The sequence below is a fragment of the Apus apus genome, chromosome 4, assembly GCF_020740795.1.
Source record: "Apus apus isolate bApuApu2 chromosome 4, bApuApu2.pri.cur, whole genome shotgun sequence".
Classification (NCBI taxonomy): Eukaryota; Metazoa; Chordata; class Aves; order Apodiformes; family Apodidae; genus Apus; species Apus apus.
Window position 1 is genome coordinate 18,038,741 of NC_067285.1, and position 25,910 is coordinate 18,064,650.

At 41.6% G+C, this 25,910-nt stretch overlaps 3 protein-coding genes across 4 annotated transcripts in view; 2 read left to right on the forward strand and 1 right to left on the reverse strand.

Moving 5' to 3' along the window:
* LOC127383623 (ankyrin repeat domain-containing protein 22-like) overlaps positions 1 to 25,780 on the forward strand; it is a 26,560-nt gene extending 780 nt beyond the window's left edge. Inside the window, exons 2-6 of one of the 2 annotated variants that reach the window (XR_007889242.1) lie at positions 944 to 1,051; positions 1,379 to 1,456; positions 2,008 to 2,106; positions 2,880 to 3,066; positions 25,546 to 25,780. Coding sequence is in view for 1 of the 2 variants with exons in the window: in XM_051616818.1 (XP_051472778.1) it covers positions 944 to 1,051; positions 1,379 to 1,456; positions 2,008 to 2,106; positions 2,880 to 2,957 (363 nt within the window). In the remaining variant the exon portion in view is untranslated. Of the gene's footprint in view, positions 1 to 943; positions 1,052 to 1,378; positions 1,457 to 2,007; positions 2,107 to 2,879; positions 3,303 to 25,545 lie in introns of those variants that run through there. The other variant, XM_051616818.1, reaches the window with a different exon arrangement.
* The window catches only part of LOC127383621 (lysosomal acid lipase/cholesteryl ester hydrolase-like), a 35,624-nt gene continuing 13,968 nt past the window's right edge, over positions 4,255 to 25,910 (reverse strand). Inside the window, 11 exon segments of the mRNA XM_051616816.1 lie at positions 4,255 to 4,524; positions 4,526 to 4,663; positions 5,630 to 5,698; positions 6,650 to 6,721; positions 7,658 to 7,683; positions 7,686 to 7,797; positions 8,683 to 8,819; positions 10,142 to 10,251; positions 11,034 to 11,232; positions 11,463 to 11,577; positions 12,447 to 12,585. Of these exon segments, the coding sequence (XP_051472776.1) occupies positions 4,429 to 4,524; positions 4,526 to 4,663; positions 5,630 to 5,698; positions 6,650 to 6,721; positions 7,658 to 7,683; positions 7,686 to 7,797; positions 8,683 to 8,819; positions 10,142 to 10,251; positions 11,034 to 11,232; positions 11,463 to 11,577; positions 12,447 to 12,578 (1,206 nt within the window). The 5' untranslated portion in view covers positions 12,579 to 12,585 and the 3' untranslated portion in view covers positions 4,255 to 4,428.
* Positions 21,799 to 25,780, forward strand: ANKRD22 (ankyrin repeat domain 22). Its single transcript, XM_051616817.1, has 5 exons — positions 21,799 to 22,060; positions 23,422 to 23,529; positions 23,857 to 23,934; positions 24,486 to 24,584; positions 25,358 to 25,780. The coding sequence occupies exons 1-5, from the start codon at positions 21,818 to 21,820 to the stop codon at positions 25,433 to 25,435; spliced, it is 606 nt and encodes a 201-aa protein (XP_051472777.1). The 5' UTR covers positions 21,799 to 21,817; the 3' UTR covers positions 25,436 to 25,780.

Here is a 25,910-nt window from a genome sequence, read left to right on the forward strand (position 1 = left end):
GACCCTGTCAATCTCTCACAAATGTATCCCAGAGGAGAGACTGACTCTAGAAACCTTTATTCCTTCTGTACACCTGCTTTTGTCACATAGCATGCTGGAGGGTGAGGAGGGGAGCTCTTGTCTGCTCTTCACTTGTTCCTTATTTAGAAAACCCTACCTGCATTACACGATAGATGGGACTCGTTATTTTCCCTAAGGGAATTGTGGTAGATTTCCTTGTTGGTTACAAACAAAAAGTAGCAGAAAGATGTGTATTATCTCATACTCCAAGGGAATGTTTAGCAAGTTCTTGCACATTTGTGAGCTCTTGCATCTCTGGTTTCCAGTGCATTTGTTCATTTCGTTGGAGGACAGCAAATGTTCATGAGGTCAGAGGCACATTCTGTCATATCTGTCCTTGATGCAAAAGGCTCTTCGTCTTACCTCAGCATTACTTTGAAAGGATTCCATATTTTGCAGTGAGATCATTCTAATTGTGTTGGCAGTCATTTGCTAGCTGTGCCTGGCTTTTTTAACTGCTTCCCTGCTTCACCTTCACAAATGGAATCAGGCTCTTGGGTGCAGAGCTCGACTGTGGTGGTCAGGAATGAAAATGGGGAGCAAAGGGTGACACAGAAAGGCTTTTCTGCCCATTTGCGGTCCCAGTGTAACACTATAATCTCGTTGAACAACCTGTAGGAAGTTTAACATAACTGTCCTTTAACATACAATTTAAAAGCTCTACCTTTTAGTTGCTTTGGTACTCTCAGTATTCAGAGATGTTTTTAAGCTCTCTTCTCACTAGGAATCTGCTGAGGGCTTTGCTACTTGCCTGTGTTTCTCAGGCCTGTCAAAAGAGATGCCATGAAGTCTCTTACGTCTTTGCTTCAGCAACCAGCAACTCTGTAAGAAGAGCTGTGTGAATAACTGAATCCAGTACTAATCAGAGCTATTTTGTGTTTAGAAAGACCGCACATGTCTGCATTATGCTGTGAGAAAACGGTTTACCTTCCTTGACTACGTGCTCATCATAATACTTATGCCAGTTATGCTTATTGGATATCTTCTCATGGTGAGTTTGGCTGAAAGCAGGCAAGTCCCTGTACCTTTCCCTTTCCCCTTATCACCTTTCTCATGGCAGTGTTTCAGTCCAGATACCTGTAAAGAATAGGGACTGATGCTTTTAAAGCAAGGCAGGATGGAGAGCAACAGAAGAAGCAGGGATTTTGCTGTGAATATAGCTAGTGAAGGAACATTTGCAGAGGCCAGACGGTCTTCTTTTTGGAAAAACAAACTAACAAACAAACAAGCAAACAAACCAGTGTTTAGCCAAAATCTACTTAGTACCATATGCAGATGAACTGCCTTACTGCTTTACGCTTTCCCTCGCACCAAACAGGTCTCAAAGACTAAACAGAATGAAAACCTGATCAAGATGTTGCTTAGAGCTGGAGTGAACGTTAATGCTACAGACTTTGTAAGTGGGTTTATACAAATGCAAATGAAGTTTGTATGCATGCAACATTACTAAAACCTGACTACAGAATCTTCCAGCAAGATATTCCTGCTTTTGGAGTAGGGTCAGCAACTGAACTGACTGTGATATATCAGGAGGATTCAGTGTTTCCCCTTAATACTGAGGCAATAGTTTTGTAATGTACGATGTACGCAGAAATGATTCTCCACTGATCAACTAATTTCCCTTTTCAGACCAATCCCCACTTATGAGAATCCAGACAAGTTGGGTAGAGATAATGATGTATTGAACGCTCGAACCTCAAAGATTTTAATGTTATAAGGATCTAAGTTTATAATAATTTAGGAGTTCATCGAATCATAGAATGGCTAAGGTTGGAAGGGATATGTTTGATTTACAAAATACTGTACAGTATATTGTAACAGGAAATAATGTGTCCTTTGCATCCAGCTGTTAGGGATAAACTGATAAGGCTATAGGTAGTCATACTTGCTTGAGGTCTGCTAAAGAAGTATTAGAACTAAAATTCAACTGCTGCTGTTTCTCTTCAGTCTGGTAGCACAGCCCTTCACTATGCCTGTGAAATGAAAAACCAGGCAGTCATTCCTCTCCTGCTTGAAGCTCATGCAGACACTTCTGTCAAGAATCAGGTAAGAAGGTGAAGAAGGTAGTTATTTCCTATAGATTTCTTTATCAGGATGGTGAGCCGGTATGTTGTAGGCCTTAGGTGGTGTGCAGCACTTTAAAAAAAAGATGCATTGTTTGTTTCTTGTGTTGTATAGAGCAATGTTCGCTTCCTTGCCTTTGTTGGCAAGAGCAAATTTGAAGTCCAAACCCTTCACTGCTGTATTTCTCCCTGTAAACACTGCCTGCATGTTCACTGGATTGGCAGACCTCTTGGCTATCTTTACGGTACCTCTTTTTAACTCGCAGCTGCTCTACAGTTGTTCTTAAGATGCAGGCTGCAGGGGAGTGGTAAGAGCCCTCCTAGCTCCTTTCTGTGTCACTGGACACCATTCTTCTGGGTGGGACAGAAGTCAAGCTGCTTCTGTCATCAGAAAATCTCAGATGTTTCCTAAATAAATATTGGCCTGGGAGTATCTACATTACTGAGTTGAGGTGAGTGATGTATTGCCCTTGTTGCGCTTGAAACGAGCTCTTAGCTTAGTTCTGCGTTGACTTTGGACAGCAGCCCTGGGAAACAGTGGAATCGCTGTCACCACTGGAGGAAAGGGGACAACTCTGCCACTGGCTTCAGTGATAGTCGTATTAGACCCAGTATGGTCTGAAACCTCTGTTTTGGAGCAAGGATGTGAAATGAAATGTAGGCGGGAGAGCACTGCATCTGGCTTGCAAATTCTGGAAAGCTCTTTGTACTTGCCCCATATGTACCATATTGTTATGTGTTTCGACTTTCTTTCAGAATGGAGAGACTCCCTTAGATATAGCAAGAAGACTGCAGTTCCACAACATTGAAAGCATGCTAAAGAAAACTTCCTAGTCATCAAGAACTCTTGATCGTACAGGAAGCTGCCTCATCTGGCAATCTGTCTTGCACAGCAGCAGGAGTCCCGCAGAGTTTTGAGAGCTGTTACCTGACAAAGATGGGAGTTATCAGTACCTCCACAGCCATGTAGGCTGGAAGGAGTTAGTGTGATTTTACTAAGCCATGAATGATTACAGCAGTGTTCAAAATATTGCCCTTCCCATCTGCTTCCCCAGTTTTATTACTTCTTTTGTGCAGACTGTGGATTTTGACAGCTTAGCTATGGCATTTCTTGAACCTTCAACAACACAAGTGTCCGTTGTGCAGCCAAAGCAAAAATAAAATATCCTTTAGAATGTGTGTTACTTTTTCCATAGGGGATACACCTGATAACTGAATAGCATGTCACAGCAGCTTATAAAAAAATCTGGTACCCTTCCTCTTTCTACCATGTGAATCACTCTCAGCTTAGCGCATCCTCCTCCCATCTCTGCTACAAGTTTCACACACCTTTATTCTCACTGTGTGGCTAAAAAAGAAGGATTATCTTCTGGTTTTATACAAGGAGAAAAAGATCAATTTTGTTGCTGGAGACCAAAAAGTAAAGCCAATTTCCAGGTCGCTTTCATGCATTAAGAAATAATAATGAAATATGAATAGTGCAGAAGAGAAACAAGTCTCTTGACTACCTTTCTAACACTAACAGTATGCTGAAGAAAAATAAATGAATAAATGAAATGTTGGTGGTGGGAACCAGACATGCCACTCCAAGGGGACTGGACAGGACAGCACACTTTTTAGAGTGGTGAATGCAGCAGGGGATGCATATACCAAAATAATAATAATAACAACAATGAAGTTTATCTTGCATGTCCAAAGGCGGAAGAAAACCTGCAGTGGTAAGTAATGTATTAATGGGGGCTGGTGCTTTGTGATTTAATAATGCAGCAATAAAGGAGGGTCTCCTTTCATAAGCTGCTGTGTTGACACTGTAGGTAAATGTGAGGACGAAAGAAGGAAAAAAAGCCAAGTTCTCTGTCGAGAGGATAAATTATTTAATTTAAACTAAGGTCAATGATACTACAACAGAGAAATGGGAAAATCCCACCAGGGATTCTTCATGGAGAGACACAGATTTGGCATAGGAATACCCTGGGGTACATGAGATAGACAGAAGATCAATGGAGTGTATTATAAGGAAAATCAGTCTCGTATAAAGAAAAGCAGATCAAATTAAGTGATCCCTGCAGTGTGTGTTCATATCTACTCATACCTCCAACTTTCACTTCTGTAACACCTCAAATTTCTGAGGAAGACAGCAGTCACAGTAAGACCATGTAAAACCTCAAAACGTGAGGTAAGGAGGAAAAAAACAAGTGCAGAGAAATACCTAGTCTGGTGTCCGTTGTATGTGTCTGTGCATTTATCACCGTTACTGCCCAATGCCTGAGGTTTTACTGAGCGAACTGACACTGTGCATGTGGTTTCAAAAATATTTTGTCATTATTTCAATGATTTTCTCATACATTTTCTCCGTTGCATCAAGGCCCCAGATGAAATCGAGGTGTCCCCAGGCAGGGAAAATGGTCATGGTAAATGAGATTAGTAATCTGAGGAAGTAGCTTGGCCATGTCTTTTGGATCTGCAAATTTGTCCTCTCCCCCACTCCAGACAGCAGTTGGAATGTTTATCTTCTCTATCTTGTACACAGGAGGAGTGGACTGCAAGAAAGGCAGGAGAGCTGGGTGAATGCTGTTGTATCCAAAGTTGTGTTTAGAGGAGGGATTCGGTGCAGGCACCTCTCTCTTTCCCTTCTGCACTGATCAAGGCCAGCCTCTGCAGTGTCTGTTTCCCAACCACATACCCTGCCTACGGCCAAAGGGAGTGATCCATCCTATTCCTGTAGTGCCTGGCTATAAATGGCCTTGCAGTCCTGACACCTGGTTGTGGCCTCCAGAGGTGGGAACAGGGAAAGAGCAGTGTTTGTGTTTATGATGCAAGGACAGTGGAGTTTATTCATGTGTATATTTAGGGTGGGAAGATCTTTCAGTTTTGTAGTGGCATGGAGTGCAGCAACTGTTGGTCTTAGTTGTTTTCCTTGCGAATTAAGTGGCAGGGAAAGACTTTGACCATTTATAATTTTACCCTAGAAAATTTCTCAGGTCCTGTGTGTGGACGGAAGTGACCAACTCTATCTCTGGAGCCTTCCTGTCCGTGGAAAGCAGCTTTCCCTGGTTCAGCACGGGACACTGCAAGTCAAATGTGCTGGTTCAACAAAATTATTGTCAGCCAGTTGGAGAGATTGCTGCAGCTGTGAGATTCATTTCATCTCTCAACAGAAAGGCAGACCTTGAGGATTTGTGGGGAAATGAAGAGCTCCATAGGAATCCCCTCTTGAGTGTAGCTCTTAGTCATTTTGGAATGGCAGGTAAATGGATATGTCGCTGGACACATCCCTGCATCAGCAGGAGAGATAAAATGAACTTGTGTTAGCTGTCTGCAAAGAGCTACGTCTTGTCTTTGAATAGGGTTTTGCACTTATGAGTATTAGGTTACAGTGAAACATTAGATCAGAGCACTCTCTCCGTCTTTCAGTAGCACTCAAGGTGCTAAAAGTCTGAATTTTTCTGTTCTTAATTTTGCCAAGACTCGAGGATGAGTTTTCAGGAAATACCACATTGCCTTACCTGGTTGTATTTCCTAATGTTTTCCTTAGAGCCATAGTCATAAGCTTGAAATTGGCCTGCATATGAAATCTGTTAAAAGAAGAGATAAAATATAAGTGCTAAGAGAGCAAGAGGCAGAGACCAGGACACCTTTTACTGCCTGTGATTGAAGCCAGGTCTCAGGTAGTGGACTGTGAGTTACTCCCACCCCTTCCTCTAGTTGCAAGCTTCCAGGGATACGGAGGATTGATTGCCAGGTGAGTGGCTTCATTGCCTTTTTCCTTGCTAATGTTCTCTCCTCATCCTGAGCTGCCATCCTTGCTATGTTTTTGGTATTAAAATTTGGCTTTTTTATCTTAGCTGACTAAATTTGGAGTTCTTGTTTGTGATGCAGTGTTGGATTCAGTTTCCACATGGGAAGAGGACCTGAATGCCCAGAATATGTCAAGGCTATTACTAATCTAACATAAGATGTCTCCTTATACATCTTGTGGTTTGTGTGTCAGTTTTGTCTGGTCTCCTTACAGTAGTGGCACAATTTCCAGAGGCTCTGTACTTCTCACAGGAGCTTGACTGTACATGACTGGCACTCTGACAGCAGTTTTGAGATGGGACATTAGACAGAAGGCACCAGATTTTTAGGGTCTGTGTTTAAAAGACATGATATATGCCCTGTAGGATTGATGAATGAAGAATTATGCACCCATCTGTTTTTTGTGGGATTTTGGTGGGGTTTTTTTTTTACATCAATTTATGTTAATTGTTTTTTTCCCAAACCTGACAAGTAATTTCATTTGTGAAAAAGTCAGTTTAGAGAACCGTTACTTCAAGGCTTCAAGTAACTGGTGATGTGCTAAAAATCTGCTTTCTGTCCTGCTTTTGCTATTTTCTTCTATTCTGCTGTATCTGTGTTTGCTTTGTAGCCACTTAAGAAGCCTTTGCTAGAGGCTGGCAAAATATCACCTCTGGACTTCCCTTCAAGTTTTTGGGTGCACTAAAGAAGTAGTAAGAATTTGTTTATATGTCAGCAGACAGTTATACCTGATGCCAGTGAAGAACATTCTGTAATGAAGTTCCAGCAGGGTAATGTCCGACAATTATATCTGTTCGACTCTGGAGAGAAAGCAGAAGCACTACAAAGGTAGGCATTAAAGCTGTGAAGGACCTGAGCAACATACTGCTGCTCTGTTAAACCCCCCTCTTAATATGACAGTCTTCACATTTCCTACAAAGATTGAGGGGAGACTCACAAATACATGATTTGACAGTAGTAATAATTATGTATAATTTTTATCCCTTTGGGGAGGGTCTTTCACATATGGAAAGCAGCAATTGGGCAGTGCCTATGGCCTTTTTTTCCCAAGGTTCCAGAGTTTGTGTGAGGCTTTTAAATAGTGCTGTGCTTCATCAGTGTAAGAGACTGTCTTCTTCAGCATAATGAGGCTACAATTGTGGGAGATTTCTATAGGAATACTTGTTCACCAGTCTGAGTAGGAGAGATCAAAAGCTACCAGCAAACAGACATGTGGAGGGTCTGCAAGAAAAAGGTACAGCCAGAGTGAAGGAATGTGATCCTTCTGCTGAGAGGAGAGTGAGAAACAGCTTTGAGTTTTGGCTGGAAATATTTTGAGATGTAGCAACCAAGAAGAAACCACCTCTTGTGTTCAAGGTGATTTGGATGTCTTCTTATTCAGGAAAGAGAATAGGATTTGTGCAAAAGAAAATAAAATCTTTCTCCATCTATTTGTCCATGCTATAAAGCTTTGATATCTGTCCAACTTTTCCTTGTCTTAGTCCTATAAGAGGGAACACTGAGGAAGATCATGGCAAGATGGGACCTTTCTGAATTCAGCCTTTCTTCCTTGTGTGATTTGAATGTGTCAGGTGGCACATCTCATCATCAGCTGAGATCCTAATTGTCATTACTTGAAAACCCCAACATATTTCTCTATGTCCCTGCAACTGTACATAGGCATGAGGCAAAGAAGTGGTTTTCCTTCAAAATTGCTTTAGCTTTACTTGTATTAAGGTGTTCTTGGACACGCTTACCGTGTTCAGATTTTGTAATCTGCCCCAGCTATGTGGGATATGACACTGCCACAGACTTTTCCCAGAGATCTACAGAACTGTATTATAAGTCCTTTCAGCAGTTCATTCTGTTGAAGAACACCTTTGCAGCCAAGAAGCAACTGTGGAGAGGAAAAGCACACAACTTTTTTATTATTTTTTCCTAGTGGCAGGAATATTTCATGCAGAAAACTGTCACTCCCTCTTCCCCAATAGCCCTGCCTCTTGGAAGAACATCATATGTTCTTCCTGCTTCTTAGTAATGGGCATAAGTTGTGGAGGTCACCATCTGTTTATAGTGCTCTGACCTCAGTGAGAAAGGACAATTGGTTTGCACTCATGAGTGCAGAGCATAGCAAGTCCCTCTTTCCCCCAAATATTTCTTCTAGGCAGGTGCACAAACTACAGTGTGAGTATTGCTACTAAGTAAGGAGAGAGCAGACAAACAAGAAAGGTGTAGAGCTGGATGCTCTATAGTCACATAATGAGTGCACCCTGGACAGCAAGATCATGTACAGCTTCTGACATCAAGTATAGCACACCGGATTTCCACCATTCCCAGCAAATTCCATTAAATTGGCAGATTCTGGTGTGAAACAGGTATCTCCCTTGAAGTTTCCTTCATCGTTTTACAGGTAAATATTTCACAAGCATAAATGATGTGCGTGTCTGATAAGAATAAGATGCAAGGGATCTTATTTGTGGTTTTCTCCTGATGCTTAAGGCAAGATTTAGTAACTTTGTTAGACTCCTTTTGTTCTGATAATGGTGAGCTTCCTTCAAAGATATTTGATTTAAGCAAATATCAGTGAAAGAATACCTGTTATGTGAAGTTCCGAAAGATGCCTTGTCAAGCCTTGCAGCTTAGCTCTATGGAAAGCCTGAAGTGTGCCAGCACTGTCAGCAGTCTGATACACTGAATTCCTTCCTAACTCATCACCCCTTTCAAGACTGCTCAGTAGAGACCAAGCATAAAATTACATCTTTAAGAAAGAGGAAGAACGTACCCTGATCAGTGACTGGGGAAGACGTGCAAATTTTACCAGAGGACTGGTAGCGTATGTGATTGTGGTTACTGGTCCCAAAGCAAAGAGCACCTTGATCCTCTGAGCCAACTCAGGATAAGTACCAAATGCTATGAAGCCTGTAAAAACAGAAGACTCAAGTCAGGTTAGTGAAGAGATCTCCGCAGACCAACTAAGTAAAAAGCAATATGCAGAAAAGAAGAAGTGAGGCTAGATTAGCAGCCCATTGTATGTTGTACATTGCTGTGCTGCAGACCTAACATTAAAATTGTTTTACTTGAAACTTGTATTTGGAGACCGAGTTAATTCTAAAATCACCAGTTACTTAGTACATGTCCTGATACTGGTTTTCTAAGAGCTGATAATTTTGCATTAGATCTGTTTTTCTGGAGAAGATGCATTAACCATATTTCTTCAGACCAAATTCCTCTAAAGTTCCCCAGACTGTAAAAAAATAATGAGTTTTTCAGCTTGCAGTCTATAAAGACTGTGTAAGTTCATGCTGGCATGCATTAGTACAATAATTATCTGAAGGTTTGTAGGTTAAGAGCAGAATGTTTCAGTTGTAACCAAGAGCAAACCCATGTGAGAGGGAATGGACACATAAAGGAAGCACATGGGGAAGCAAGGAAGGAAGTCAAACCAAAAAAAGTGTGCATTCCATCCTGTTTTCTTTATATGTCCAAATTTCTCCACTGATGGATTTGGTGAGAACTGGTTGCCTGAAACATATGTATCTGAACTCAAAGAAAGTCATGGATCTTGTATGTTAATCTTACATACTAAAAACATTTGAAGACTGTAAGTGAGTTGATATTGGTATGCAGGTGCTAATAGCAAATAATTTTTTGGCGTTGATCTTTCTTTTCTGATTTCCAGTACTGGTAATTTTTTTTTAAATAATAAAGGGGTGAGTTATAGTCAGACATTAGCTATGCCTTAAATAATAATCTGGCATTAAGTTATGAGACTTAGTAATTATTTTTTTACTTCTGTTGTTTCAACTGTTTTATGGACTGTTGCACTGGTATTTACATCTGATCCACAAAGTTTCAGCATATTTGTCTTAAAGCCTGAGATTCATAAAAGCTCATTTTTACTAAAACTGTAAGAAAAACATCAAATTGCTGGAATGCTATGTAAAACAAAGATAAATGCTTAGAGTGAAATAAAAATGGTTATTTAACAAACTGCAGTACATGGTACCTGGCAAATAATATCTTCTATACACCAGTAGTCTAAAGTGGTGTTGGATGGCCTGTTATTTGCTTGTTTCAGATAGAACAGTTCTTAGGAGTTCCCTCTACTTGGCAAGTGTCAGTTTAGAAAGTTTTTCTTCCTTTAGTAACTCATTTTGAGAAAGAAAGGTACTTAACAGAGAGAGAGATTGCAATCAGGTAGTGACATTGAGTATTTTGTACCCAGCTAGTCCAGACATTACCTGCAGTTGTGCCTTCGGAGTGACCAACATAGTATACATCCTTCTGTCCCGTTCTATTCATGATGAAATACAGCTCTGCTGGAATATCGTATTTACCTATCTCATCGAAGCTACAGGGTAGAAACACAAAAAGCTAGCAGACAATTGGGTTATCACAGCGCAAGTTGCTGATGTCAGCTTTGTTCATTGCACCAAGAAGAACCCACTGAAAGATGAGGTTGCACACTTTGTCTGCTTTCTTGCTTGAGCTGGGGAAGGGGGTAGAGGGATGGAGCTGTCCTGCCAGGCTGCCTGATGCCCTGGTTTCTCTGAGGAGGAGGTGCCAGTTGTTCCTGTCAGCAGCAGCCCTTGGGGGACTGTGATCAGTGCTCTAACTAGCATGGGTCACAAAATAAATTCTCTCTCAGTTAACATCACTTGTGAAAAATTTGGTTTCTAGACTGACTTGACCAGTCTCCTCTCCTGTCTGCACCTGGAACATGGTATCTGGTGGGAGACTTCAAGGTTACAGATGCCTTCCAGTGTTAGAAGTCTTTTCCCCAAATAAGCCAGTACTGTGTACGGACAAAGTGAAAAAGGTATGTACTTCCAGCTTCACTTCTGGATGTGCTCATTCCAGAAAGTCCTGTCCAGATCATGAAGTCAAATCCTTCTTTTGACCCCCCTGACATGCCCAGATGTGGCTGCATAAGGAGGAAAGAGCTGGCTTAGTCTCTAAATGATGCATGTCCCAACTGAAGCCAGAGTACATGAATATGGATTTCATATAATCGAGAAGGGGATTATTTCAAATAACTAAAAGGAAAAGGGTTCTGCATCCCCATATTAACTACCCAAGCTTGCTAGACCTCTGAAAGTTGCTTTCTTCATTAATTCTTTCACCATGGAATACCTGAACTGCCAGAACTCCTTCTGGCAGGGCTGAAGGGTCTGGTGTTTCAAAGACCAGGTGTTCCCTCGACTGTTTCCCAACCAGACGTCATAGCCGGCATCTGCGAGGAGGAAGCCCAGGCTGTTGTTGGGCAGGTTAGAAATCCAGGAGGTAGCATCTGCTAAAGTACCATGGTGTAGCAAGACTGCAGGCTTTTGCACTGTAAAAAAGGGATATGACAAAATTATTAGAAAAGTCTGAAAAAAAGAATAGACATACTGAACTTGTGGACTTCAGATGGATTCAGAATTAAGACCACATGCCTGAGTAGTGCTGTTCCTGAGGTGGAAAGGTGTGGAAAACGCCATTGCTTGTGCAAAGGGGAAAGAGCGGGCACCCATGCAGGAGCTGGCTCTCAGACATTCCTTATGTCCTGTAACTGTGTCCCACCTGTATTTTGGCTGTTCCTCCCAGCAGGAATTCTGAAAACACCAAGAATGTATCCATCTTCTGTGGTGACTTGATACTCCTCGCTGGGGTATCCATGATACCTGATCATTTCACTCTGTGGGAAGCCAAAAGAGAGTTAGTTAACATGTAAGTTGTTTAGTTTTGGAGGTGACCAAGCTAAGCAGTGTGGGTGTGGGCTGTTCTGTGATGATAGTGCAAGGGCCCCGGCCACAGGGACTGTTGCTGAGAATAAGCATTACAGGTTTTATAAGAAGATGCATCAAAGTCTTCTTCACACCCACTTAGGTGGTAACTGTCCGCTGTTTGACCTGCTATTACAAGACAAAGCAGAACTGTCCTGAGTGCCTTACCTTTTGGGCTGCTGAGCAATGCTGATGCAGATCATACCTTTCTGGAGAGGGAACGGGCAGCAGTATCTCTATAAGAAAATGCCTAATGCTGTGGGGTTTGGTCCATAATGATTCCTTTCTTGCCAAAGTGTGATTAGGCCAGCCCTGTAGGCAAGGCAAACAAGGGTGGAGCTCTTGTCTCTAGGGAGCTCATAGGAAGACCACACACACCTGATTTTGCATGTACTGTGAGGATTTCTTCAGTGCTTCAGAACAAGGGTTCTTGGGTTACTGTGTGCTGTGAGAATCTCCAGTCTGATGAAGAGGTTGAACCTCCCTTGCCACTGTGCTGAGCAGACAGATTGTGATGGAAGGAGAGGACTTGGCCTCCCTGGAGACTAGAGAGCAGCCTTTGCCTGCCTTGCAAAGGAATTCTTCTCTGGCAGCTCGGGCTGCTTGGATAGCAGCATCAAGGTTCCTTCTAGGCGAGTGCTCCCTACCACAGTGCTGGAGAGAACCCTTTGAAGGAGTCCTGCTTTTAGCCTCCTGACAGGGATTGTTAGTGATGGGGTGGTGGTAGAGGTGTGGGGAGAGACAATTTAGGAAGAAAGGGAGAGAAGGTGACCCAACTTACCACATTCATGAAGGATTCAGGGTTGCGGTTCTTGGTGTACTGGCTTTTGTCTGAAGTCAGAGTGGAGGATGTTGTGGATCCTGCCGAGAAGGCAATTCCTTGGGAGCAGAGCAGCAGGAGGAGGCACCACATCTTGGGGCTGTGTGAAAGAAGTCGTGTAGGAGGAGCAGACCTGGTGCAATTTGCTTGTATGATATTGGTGTTAATTTTTCCGTTCCTTTCTCTCTCATCTATGGTCCTCCCTACTGTAAATCTTTGTCTTGGCCACTTGGAGAAAGACTGCATTTTCATGGGGTTTTGGGGGTGACTGATGCTCCCAGGGAAGCTTTTTCTGAATAGAAATTCTAGAGTGCCTTCTATCTAGTTATCGCCCTGCTTTTGGGCTGTAGCCACGTTTGTAATCAGCATGGAAAAACTAGACAGGTCATGAAAGCAGTATACTTCCTGATGTACAGTGGGAATGATTTTTAACATTTAAATATTTTAACATCTACCTCTTGAGTCACTAGAGTGTTTGGATTAAAGCAAAACTGGGATACACCCTTGATTTGAATATTACCATCCAAACTCACTCTAGGCCATCCATCCACTCTGAAGAAGATTACTTCGATTTTTATCTTAGAAGCACAGAAATCATCCCAACTGTGTGCTCTCTAAGGAGATTTTTATAGTTTAGTTTTGTACTCCACAGGTTTCAGCTGTTTTATTAATTTCAAACAGAAGTGTAACACCTTCTTCTATTCCTCCATGAGTAACATTGTTTGGGAATGAAGCTAAAAAGTTGAGCTGAAATCCATTTTTTTTTGTACTAATGGGTGAGACAATGGGGTAAACTGCTGTTCCTTTTTAGGGTATACTTTTTTATCTGTACTATTAACTCCAAGACTTGTCATGCACTGTCTCATAGTTTCAGTGACAAAACAGAAGCCTTGAACAGTCATCTGCTCTTTTTATCTAATGAAACAGCACCAAAGAGCAGCATTTGCCATGGCAAACTGGAAGTGACCACTTGAAAGATACATTCAAAAGGTTGTTTCTGGACACTTTTGTTACTAAATGAAAATAAGCTTTAAACATTCTAGAAATACGCTGAATGGTAGAGTCACAGAATTTTAGGGTTTGGAAGGGTCCTCTGCAGATTATCTAGTCCACCTGCCTTGCCAGAGGAGGTTCACCTAGAGCAGGTTGCTAAGGGTGGTGTCCAGGCAGGCTCTGAGTGTCTGTAGAGACAGAGATTCCACAGCTGCTCTGGGCAGCCTGTTCTAGTGCTCCATTACCCTTACACTGAAGGAGTTTCTCCTTATGCTTAGGTTGAACCTCTTGTGTTCCAGTTTGTGACCACTGCCGCTTGTCCTGTCACTGGACACCACTGAAAAGAGTCTGGTCCCATCCTGCTTTAGATATTTAGAAGAGTTTATGAGATCCCCCCTCAGTCTCCTCTCCTGCAGTCTGATCAGACCCAGCTCTCTCAGCCTTTCCTCATATGCTACATACTCTCGTCCCCTAACGATCTCAGTGGTTCTGTGCCGGACTCTCCCCAGTAGTTCCTTGTCCTTCATGAACTGGGGAGCCCAGAATGGGATGCAGTATTCCGTATGTGGCCTCACCAGGACAGAGTAGAGGGGAAGGATAACCTCTCTCAACCTCCTTGCCATGATCTTCTTGATGCACCCCGGACTGCCACTGGTCTTCTTGACCACGAGGGCACATTGCTAGGTCATGGTCATCCTGCTGTCCACCAGGACTTCCAAGTCTTTTTCCGCAGAGCTGCTTTCTACCAGGTCAGCCCCAAGCTGTATTGGTGCAAGGGGTTATTCCTTCCGATGTGCAGGACCCTACATTTGCCCTTGTTGAACCTCTTTAGGTTCCTCTCTGCCCAGCTCTTCAGCCTTTCCAGATCACGCTGGATGGCATCACAGCCCTCTAGTATTCTCAGCAAGGTGTTCTCAAGGGAGTCATACATTTTTTTCCAGATACACTCTCTTTTGGACAGAAAGGCGCCAGGGCAGTTAGTGTGGCTAGCAGGCTCCAGGGGAGCTTACAAGGAAAGCTAAAATGCATTTGAAACTGTGGAACAAAATACCCAGTTTATGCTCACGCTTTGCATACCAAGATTTTCATGTGTTCACTGTGACATCCTTAGCAAAAAAAAAACAAACCACAGCAACCCAAACAACATGAGTAGAACAAAATAAAACTATTGGTTAATCTTTTTTTCCCAATTGTGCAGGTCAAAGACTTCTTCCTCTCCTCAGTGTCGGCAAACATGCACCTTGATGCTTAGCAACAGCCCTGTAGATCAGAGTCTGTCTAGTCTGACAAGCAACTGCAGAAGAGCAAGGCTACACATCTCTACAGAGACAGGCAACAGAGAAAGAGACCATGAGCACATATGTACTCACCTCTGCTTTGATTGCCTTGCTTGTGTCTTCTGCCGCAGTTCCTGGTCTGTCTGCACTAGCAGGCTGGTTCAATGGCAGAAAGCTTTGCAATCGAAACAAGATTTCACTTAGGAACACCAGTACTCTATGATGTCTCCACACATAGGTGCTGTATGAAGCAGAGTATTTAAAGGGTGGTGTTATTTTATTATAAGCAGTACATTTGCATGACATTGATAAAGATCAAATTGCACCATGGGTCAGGAGGCTGAAAGAGGTGTCTAACCTATGGTTAGGAGACTTCTTAGCATTTGCATAAATCTCATACCTCATCACATTTGGGTTGCTTACCTGCTATCCACTTAAAGCTCTGGCGGCAGAAGTCCTAGAAGTGATTTTCAAGAGGGTCAGATATGTGATGCTGGATTAAGTAGTAGCTCATACTGTCTTTTCAAAGGTGATGCCTGAAAATATTGCTGTGTTTCATGGAGGCATCTTGCTTGGATCTTTCTTTCTTTGTGTTTTTTTTTTAAATACTTTCCTTGTTACCATTCATTTATCACAGAATTGTCATGGTTGGAAAGGACCTCTGAGACCACAGAGTGCAGCCATCAACACAAACCCAAACAGAAAAACACATTGCACCAGAAAACCCCCTGTGGAAAAGGACGTGGGGGTACTAGTGGATCAGAAACTGGTCATGAGCCACCAATGTGCAGTTGCAGCCTAGAAGATGAACCCCACCCTGCGGTGTATCAAAAGAAGTGTGACCAGCAGATTGAGGTGATTCTGCCCCTCTACTCTGCCCTGGTGAGACCTCACCTAGAATGCTGGGCCCAGCTCTGGTGCTCCCAGCACAAGAAAGATGTGGACCTGTTGGAATGTGTCCATAGAAAGGTCACGAAAATGATCTGAGGACTGGAGCCCCTCTTTTATGAGGACAGGAAAAGTGATTTTAAACTATAAAGACAAAAGAGATTTTGGGGTCTGCAGACACTTGAAATACGCATGGCTTACTCAGAAATACTGTCTGAGGATGGTGCCAAAATACTATCAGCATCTTTTATTCAGAGCCATGAACACTGAAAAGGGACAATGACATCAACAATAATTGCTCAACAACAATTGACATATAAAATTGGCAGCTGAAGCATAAACCATATTCATTGTTTGGGCTGGGCTAGGAAGAGAAGACTGAGTAAAGGTGGTGGAAGAGACTGAAGTTAATTATACTGGGAACTCTCATTCAAGGTGTGGGATCTAGTTGCTAACTCTTTTCTCAGTAGGTGTCAGAAGTGCTCATGCAGAGGGTTTGGTTGATGTTTTAGTTAGAAGTAGCTTGGGTGGCAAACTTGCTGTCCTGCACAGTTACATGTTTAAAGTTTAAGGTTTCATGTTTTTTGTTTTGTTTGTTTATTTTGTTTTTTCTCTTTCTTTCTTTCTTTCTTTCTTTCTTTCTTTCTTTCTTTCTTTCTTTCTTTCTTTCTTTCTTTCTTTCTTTCTTTCTTTCTTTCTTTCTTTCTTTCTTTCTTTCTTTCTTAATTTCTTTCTTTCTTTCTTTCTTTCTTTCTTTCTTTCTTTCTTTCTTTCTTTCTTTCTGTCTCTCTCTTCTTTCTTTCTTTCTCTCTCTTCTTTCTTTCTTTCTCTCTCTTCTTTCTTTCTTTCTTTCTTTCTTTCTTTCTTTCTTTCTTTCTTTCTTTCTTTCTTTCTTTCTTTCTTTCTTTCTTTCTTTCTTTCTTTCTTTCTTTCTTTCTTTCTTTCTTTCTTTCTTTCTTTCTTTCTTTCTTTCTTTCTTTCTTTCTTTCTTTCTTTCTTTCTTTCTTTCTTTCTTTCTTTCTTTCTTTCTTTCTTTCTTTCTTTCTTTCTTTCTTTCTTTCTTTCTTTCTTTCTTTCTTTCTTTCTTTCTTTCTTTCTTTCTTTCTTTCTTTCTTTCTTTCTTTCTTTCTTTCTTTCTTTCTTCCTTTCTTTCTTTCTTTCTTTCTTTCTTTCTTTCTTTCTTTCTTTCTTTCTTTCTTTCTTTCTTTCTTTCTTTCTTTCTTTCTTTCTTTCTTTCTTTCTTTCTTTCTTTCTTTCTTTCTTTCTTTCTTTCTTTCTTTCTTTCTTTCTTTCTTTCTTTCTTTCTTTCTTTCTTTCTTTCTTTCTTTCTTTCTTTCTTTCTTTCTTTCTTTCTTTCTTTCTTTCTTTCTTTCTTTCTTTCTTTCTTTCTTTCTTTCTTTCTTCCTTCCTTCCTTCCTTCCTTCCTTCCTTCCTTCCTTCCTTCCTTCCTTCCTTCCTTCCTTCCTTTCTTCCTTTCTTCCTTTCTTCCTTTCTTCCTTTCTTCCTTTCTTCCATTCTTCCTTTCTTCCTTTCTTCCTTTCTTCCTTTCTTCCTTCCTTTCTTCCTTTCTTCCTTTCTTTCTTCCTTTCTTCCTTCCTTCCTTTCTTTCTTCCTTTCTTTCTTCCTTTCTTTACCCCTCTCCCTTTCTTCACCTGTGAAATTGTCTTCCTCTCTCTCCCACTCCTCCCCTCCCCAGCTTGTTTTGCTGCTTTCCTTTTTAGGCAACTGGAGGCAGTTATTGCAAAAATGACAGAGAAAAATGCTTCTCTGTTGTAACTTGTTCTGTCAGTCTCCTGTAAGCTGTTGTTCACGTTTACCTTCCTGGGTTGGGTTTCTGAAGACAATTGTTTCTACCAAGTAGAGATCACTTCAAGCAGTTGTAGCTTAAGAAAGAAGGATACTTATATTAACCAGTTAAATATTAACCAGATTCAGACAAAGTCAAGCGCGTTCAAGAGAGGTTAACTTGTTGGGCTGGTGAACAAGAACAAACTCAGGCAGTGAAGATAGGCATGGGGATACTCTATTCAGAGGTACGTGAGCATTTTCTGCACAGTAACTGAAGCTATTGAAGATACTGGTATTATCTGTGTTTGATCTGTTCCCTTCCCAGCTTCCTATACACAGGGTTATACAAATGTGGAAGCTTTCCTGTGAAATGCTGTCTTTGTTTATTACAAATAGAGAGAAGGACTGTTTGTAGGAGTAAAGAAAATACAATAACCAGTGTAATTATTGTGACTTCACAGAGAAAAGTAGTGTTCAGCATTGATTATGGTGTTGTGTTGAGATCAGAAGGATTCTGAGCGTGGTGCAAAAAACAGACAACTTCGTAAATTACAAACACCTTGGCTTATGTTGAATATAGAGAAGAAAGTTAATACCTAAGAAAACAACCCCACTTCCCCTCCATGATTGTTTTAGGAATATGAATGTATTTTTTGTTTTAGATCTTATCTTTAGGGTTTTGTCCCCAGACAATGGTCCATTTAGCATACCCCTTGATTTCTCGCATAAATGCTACCTAAACATGTCCAGTATTTAAAAAAAAAATAAAAATCCATTGGTGTACTTGGGAAAAGAAGAGGATTTTTGGTCCTTTTTGATGGTGAATACAGTGGATCATGCTGCTTTTTCTTTTTCTGAAGATAGCACTTCATAGCCCTTCCTTCAGAAGATTACATTTCTATGCTGAAAGCTAACTTCTATGTTTAAAAGCTATTCAATGAAATCAAGTATCTTCTCATCTTTCAGTATTACAGGGAGCTTCAGTCTGTGCATTCATAAGGTGATGAGCTGGGTAGGCTACACGGTATTCTGAAAGAGTTTGTTGCTCCTCTCCAGAGCTACTGCTCTGCCTTAGTATTGTCCAAGAAATGAGTGTTATTTAGCTATAGTTTTCTGGATAAAGTATGGTTCATTCATATAGGATAGAAATCTAGAGAACTGCAAATAAGAAAGTGTAAGTTGTCTTTTCTGAGGGGTATGTTTTGGATACCAGTGCATTCCTCAGCATTGCAAACATGGTTTGGATTTTTCTGTTCGGTTTCTAGCATACCTCTGGATGAATTTAAGGGCACAGGAAGAGACTGGATTGATTGAGAATACCTGAACATTATGAAGTGACTCATGTCTGTCTAAACAACTGCAAAGCTTTGGTGTAATTTAGGCAACCCCCTGTAGTTCTCAAAGGAAGTAGCAATTATAACATGAAACTACTCTCTAATTTGCAAGATCAGCTTTACTTCAGCCTCTTCTCTATTGGCCGAATGCTTTGTCCTTAGTGTCATGCCTTTAACCTTTATCTCATGTGTGGTAGAACTTGCTGAATAGCTCATGATTTATTCCTAAGCAGGTAGAGAGCCAAGAAGCCCTGAAAACAGGTAGACAGATTGAGGTGTGGCAGTTCATCTGGACCTGAGTAAACTTCCAGATCCTGATTTCAATCCCATAGCCCAAAATTTCTTAAAACCAGTATAAATTAAAAAACAGTTGTGTAGAGGTATTTTCCTTCCCACTGACAGTGAAAGATTTTTCCCTTTCTTGCACCCCTTAGCTGGTAATTTTGTACCGAGTGATCTCAGCCACGAAACCTTTGCCTGTCGTGGAATCGTAGAACAATTTGGGTTGGAAGGAACCTTAAGGCTGAGACACTTCCCACTAGACCAAGTTACTCAAAGTCCTGTCCAAACTGTCCTTGAACACTTCCAGGGATGGGGCATCAGCATCTTCCCTGGGCAACCTGTTTCAGTGTCTCACCACCCTCACACTAGATAATTTCCTCCTAATGTCTAACCTAAATCTACTCTCTTCCAGTTTCAATCCATTACCCTTGTCCTATTGCTACTGGTTGCCACTTACTTGTAATTTTTCTTATCTTTTTTCTTTCCTAACACATTTTTTCCTCAAGTCCTATTGTTAAATCGAGATAATGAGCTTATAACTGTTTGAATGCCTTTGTTCCCTGAATTAAATATTTTGCTTCGGCAGTCATGGAGCCACGCTTCTCAATTTGAGAGGTGTGTTCCAAGTCTGATCTATGTGACTTCTAACCTTTCCTTGACTAAAAGAAGAATTTTCTAGAGTGCAAACCAGTAGAGTGGACCTTGATAAAATCCCATAAATCCAGGAAAAGAGTTTGCTTTTTTTTTTTTTTTAGTGTAGGGTTTTTTTTGTTGTTGTTGGCTATTTTTTTATTTTTTTTTTTTTTGCTGTGAATGGAACATATGATTGCATAGCAAATCAGTTCTACAAAAAACCAGCCACTGCAGTGGAATAACAACAACTTCACCATCATTATCGTTCTCAATTACCCATGTAGTAGCTGTTAGTGGATGATAACTGCTTCCTTACATCCTTTGTGCCCTGGATGCTTTCTGAGAACAGCCAATTTCAGAAGGTTTGAAGGGGCACATGTCAATCTTCTTTGCTGATTTCTGTGCATGACTTCAGTAGTCTCTTGGGGAAGGGTAAGCCCTACATTGTCCATCAAGGATCTAGAACTGGAGGTTCTAGAGTAGAGGCTGAGAAAAAGATCCCCAAGGTCAATGAGAGAATCAGTCAGAAAAGCCTTGGGCTTAATTACCTAGCAAGTACAACTCTTTGAGGCAGAACAGAAAGAACAGCACAGAAAAATATCATTTGATTAGAGGAGCTGCTGAACTATCAGGAATCAGACTAGAAAGGACCGAAGTTGTGTGGGAAATGGCTTGGGTTTGAGCACATGCTCAACTAAACAACAAATCTCCTACATCTTTAAACAAGCAAAGCAATCCATAAAAGTAAGAATAGTAGGGAAACCAGAGGTGCAGCCGGACTCCACCTGATCTCCTCTTTCTTGGACATGGTATGGTATGGTACTAGACACCAACATGACAGAAAGCAAGGTTCTATAGCAAACTGATCATTTAAGTGGCACCAGTGTGCAGGTCATTTACACTAAGAGGGATTTCTCCTCAAAATCATAAACATCTCTGGTTCTGGAGGAGCATACAACAGCAACTGGCACACGTAGGTTTTTAAAAGATTATGGACAGATGCTGAAAATTTATAATGTTGCATGAGTTCTGTGTAGATTTTTGTATGGTACAGTAAAAACAAAAGAAGAAGTGGTGCAAGATCTGGTAGACATGTAAATACTTTCTCTAGAAAAGAAGATCACTTCTCTTATGCAACTGTCCAGAAGACTAAGCAGCAATGATGCTGCACGTAAACTTGTGTTGCAGATCAAAGATTGTCTGAAGGGAAAGTGTAAATAATATGAATGTTTTTAATGTGAAAAAAAACCACAACACAAAACCAAAAATGAAAAAGAAACAAACAAAAAAGGAAAAGCTAACTGCAGAAGGATGAGGAAAGGGCTCAAAGTTCTGATCTTGTCCTTGTAACGTCTTTAGGATGTAATGAAGGGGGGATGTGAAGGGAAAGCTGCAGATAATATATGTTTTTTAAATACCTATCTTGGAAAATGGTGAATAAAAACCTCAGTGTAGAAGACAAGAAAAGAAAGAAATCTCTTTTTTATGCTGAAGCATTTCAGATGCTGCCAGCCTTCCCACTGTCGTTGTCTGCTTGTGTTAGGCCGTTAGAAACTCGTAGTACTCCTGTCGTTCTTATCCTCTCCTTAGTGTGAGTTCTTGCTGATGGAGAGGTATGGAATTGCAGGTTAGGTCAAGGGTGCCTGGAAACACTGACCACAGACTTGATCAGCGAGCAGTTCTCAGAAGATGAGGAGCTGAGCTGTGGGCATACTTGCGCCTATTTTTAGGTATGAAGTTTAACTTGAAGCTCTTTGTTCTGGAATTTGATGCGCCAGAAGCGGTACCTCTTGTTCAACAGTTCCCATGCAAAGGGAAAGCCTGCTGAAGATCTAGAGAGGCATGGCCCTGTCAGCGCTTGCTGCTTAATGCAGTGACCAACTCTTGTGAGAACGGAACGCGTTTTCTAATGGGTGCAAATGAACCGGATTTATTCCTCGGATCGCACGGAGCAGAACTTCACTCCGTGCGCAAGGGTTGTGACTTCTCAAACCGAGGGCTGAGAGCCGCTGTGTGGCAGCAGCAGGAGTATCTCTTGGCACCATCTTCTGGAAGTCACCTAGAACTACAACCTCTGCCAAGAGTGCCCGGCAGTGTCTGAGGCTGTGCAGGCAGAAAGCCAGAATGGGAAGAACGGATGGACGTCTTCGTGGAACGTGTGTTGATGAATGTTATCTTCTCTCTTCAGCCCGTTTGTCAGGCAGCTTATAATAACGATTTCAATGAAGTTCATCTCCTTTTGGAGCGCAACAACAACTACCTGAACGTCCAGGACAGCGCTGGTGGAGACACACCCCTGATTTGTGCATGCAAGCAGGGAAACAACAGGATAGTTAGGTACCTTCTAAGAAGAAATGCTGATGTCAACCTCAGAAACAAGGTAAGTGGACACCAACAGTATTTCTTCCTCTGCAGCAACTGCTCTTTCAGATTCTTGGAGTGCATGTGTGGGAACATGGGCAGTCCTTCCAACCCTGAGGTTTATTTCCAACCAAAGCATAAGTACAGCCCCAAATTAAAACTTGATAAACCTTTAAGCTTCTATTTGTGTCCCTATTAATTTTCCCAACTTGTTGCAGCATGCGAGAGAATAAACACTGCCATTCTGAATTTCTCTGAGTTCACATTCCCAGTTTAAGTCATACTGCAGGCCACCCCCAGTCCCCAGTGGGTTCTGCCAGTTTACTCACGCAGCACTCTGTACTCATCTTGCCCTCCAGCTTGTATCTGTCCCTTTTGTAGCTCTTCTTTTCTCTCTGTCTTTTTCTTCACCCTGGTTAAAAGGAAAGTCTGAGTAAGACCCTGCCAATCTCTCACAAATGTATCCCAGAGGAGAGACTGACTCTAGAAACCTTTATTCCTTCTGTACACCTGCTTTTGTCACATAGCATGCTGGAGGGTGAGGAGGGGAGCTCTTGTCTGCTCTTCACTTGTTCCTTATTTAGAAAACCCTACCTGCATTACACGATAGATGGGACTCGTTACTTTCCCTAAGGGAATTGTGGTAGATTTCCTTGTTGGTTACAAACAAAAAGTAGCAGAAAGATGTGTATTATCTCATACTCCAAGGGAATGTTTAGCAAGTTCTTGCACATTTGTGAGCTCTTGCATCTCTGGTTTCCAGTGCATTTGTTCATTTCGTTGGAGGACAGCAAATGTTCATGAGGTCAGAGGCACATTCTGTCATATCTGTCCTTGATGCAAAAGGCTCTTCGTCTTACCTCAGCATTACTTTGAAAGGATTCCATATTTTGCAGTGAGATCATTCTAATTGTGTTGGCAGTCATTTGCTAGCTGTGCCTGGCTTTTTTAACTGCTTCCCTGCTTCACCTTCACAAATGGAATCAGGCTCTTGGGTGCAGAGCTCGACTGTGGTGGTCAGGAATGAAAATGGGGAGCAAAGGGTGACACAGAAAGGCTTTTCTGCCCATTTGCGGTCCCAGTGTAACACTATAATCTCGTTGAACAACCTGTAGGAAGTTTAACATAACTGTCCTTTAACATACAATTTAAAAGCTCTACCTTTTAGTTGCTTTGGTACTCTCAGTATTCAGAGATGTTTTTAAGCTCTCTTCTCACTAGGAATCTGCTGAGGGCTTTGCTACTTGCCTGTGTTTCTCAGGCCTGTCAAAAGAGATGCCATGAAGTCTCTTACGTCTTTGCTTCAGCAACCAGCAACTCTGTAAGAAGAGCTGTGTGAATAACTGAATCCAGTACTAATCAGAGCTATTTTGTGTTTAGAAAGACCGCACATGTCTGCATTATGCTGTGAGAAAACGGTTTACCTTCCTTGACTACGTGCTCATCATAATACTTATGCCAGTTATGCTTATTGGATATCTTCTCATGGTGAGTTTGGCTGAAAGCAGGCAAGTCCCTGTACCTTTCCCTTTCCCCTTATCACCTTTCTCATGGCAGTGTTTCAGTCCAGATACCTGTAAAGAATAGGGACTGATGCTTTTAAAGCAAGGCAGGATGGAGAGCAACAGAAGAAGCAGGGATTTTGCTGTGAATATAGCTAGTGAAGGAACATTTGCAGAGGCCAGACGGTCTTCTTTTTGGAAAAACAAACTAACAAACAAACAAGCAAACAAACCAGTGTTTAGCCAAAATCTACTTAGTACCATATGCAGATGAACTGCCTTACTGCTTTACGCTTTCCCTCGCACCAAACAGGTCTCAAAGACTAAACAGAATGAAAACCTGATCAAGATGTTGCTTAGAGCTGGAGTGAACGTTAATGCTACAGACTTTGTAAGTGGGTTTATACAAATGCAAATGAAGTTTGTATGCATGCAACATTACTAAAACCTGACTACAGAATCTTCCAGCAAGATATTCCTGCTTTTGGAGTAGGGTCAGCAACTGAACTGACTGTGATATATCAGGAGGATTCAGTGTTTCCCCTTAATACTGAGGCAATAGTTTTGTAATGTACGATGTACGCAGAAATGATTCTCCACTGATCAACTAATTTCCCTTTTCAGACCAATCCCCACTTATGAGAATCCAGACAAGTTGGGTAGAGATAATGATGTATTGAACGCTCGAACCTCAAAGATTTTAATGTTATAAGGATCTAAGTTTATAATAATTTAGGAGTTCATCGAATCATAGAATGGCTAAGGTTGGAAGGGATATGTTTGATTTACAAAATACTGTACAGTATATTGTAACAGGAAATAATGTGTCCTTTGCATCCAGCTGTTAGGGATAAACTGATAAGGCTATAGGTAGTCATACTTGCTTGAGGTCTGCTAAAGAAGTATTAGAACTAAAATTCAACTGCTGCTGTTTCTCTTCAGTCTGGTAGCACAGCCCTTCACTATGCCTGTGAAATGAAAAACCAGGCAGTCATTCCTCTCCTGCTTGAAGCTCATGCAGACACTTCTGTCAAGAATCAGGTAAGAAGGTGAAGAAGGTAGTTATTTCCTATAGATTTCTTTATCAGGATGGTGAGCCGGTATGTTGTAGGCCTTAGGTGGTGTGCAGCACTTTAAAAAAAAGATGCATTGTTTGTTTCTTGTGTTGTATAGAGCAATGTTCGCTTCCTTGCCTTTGTTGGCAAGAGCAAATTTGAAGTCCAAACCCTTCACTGCTGTATTTCTCCCTGTAAACACTGCCTGCATGTTCACTGGATTGGCAGACCTCTTGGCTATCTTTACGGTACCTCTTTTTAACTCGCAGCTGCTCTACAGTTGTTCTTAAGATGCAGGCTGCAGGGGAGTGGTAAGAGCCCTCCTAGCTCCTTTCTGTGTCACTGGACACCATTCTTCTGGGTGGGACAGAAGTCAAGCTGCTTCTGTCATCAGAAAATCTCAGATGTTTCCTAAATAAATATTGGCCTGGGAGTATCTACATTACTGAGTTGAGGTGAGTGATGTATTGCCCTTGTTGCGCTTGAAACGAGCTCTTAGCTTAGTTCTGCGTTGACTTTGGACAGCAGCCCTGGGAAACAGTGGAATCGCTGTCACCACTGGAGGAAAGGGGACAACTCTGCCACTGGCTTCAGTGATAGTCGTATTAGACCCAGTATGGTCTGAAACCTCTGTTTTGGAGCAAGGATGTGAAATGAAATGTAGGCGGGAGAGCACTGCATCTGGCTTGCAAATTCTGGAAAGCTCTTTGTACTTGCCCCATATGTACCATATTGTTATGTGTTTCGACTTTCTTTCAGAATGGAGAGACTCCCTTAGATATAGCAAGAAGACTGCAGTTCCACAACATTGAAAGCATGCTAAAGAAAACTTCCTAGTCATCAAGAACTCTTGATCGTACAGGAAGCTGCCTCATCTGGCAATCTGTCTTGCACAGCAGCAGGAGTCCCGCAGAGTTTTGAGAGCTGTTACCTGACAAAGATGGGAGTTATCAGTACCTCCACAGCCATGTAGGCTGGAAGGAGTTAGTGTGATTTTACTAAGCCATGAATGATTACAGCAGTGTTCAAAATATTGCCCTTCCCATCTGCTTCCCCAGTTTTATTACTTCTTTTGTGCAGACTGTGGATTTTGACAGCTTAGCTATGGCATTTCTTGAACCTTCAACAACACAAGTGTCCGTTGTGCAGCCAAAGCAAAAATAAAATATCCTTTAGAATGTGTGTTACTTTTTCCATAGGGGATACACCTGATAACTGAATAGCATGTCACAGCAGCTTATAAAAAAATCTGGTACCCTTCCTCTTTCTACCATGTGAATCACTCTCAGCTTAGCGCATCCTCCTCCCATCT

Bases quoted from the DNA above. Each gene is read 5' to 3' on its own strand.
- ANKRD22 (XM_051616817.1), top strand. From the start codon at position 21,818: ATGGACGTCTTCGTGGAACGTGTGTTGATGAATGTTATCTTCTCTCTT. The intron at 22,061-23,421 runs GTAAGTGGACAC...TTTTGTGTTTAG, and splicing joins ATGTCAACCTCAGAAACAAG to AAAGACCGCACATGTCTGCA. The intron at 23,530-23,856 runs GTGAGTTTGGCT...CGCACCAAACAG, and splicing joins TTATTGGATATCTTCTCATG to GTCTCAAAGACTAAACAGAA.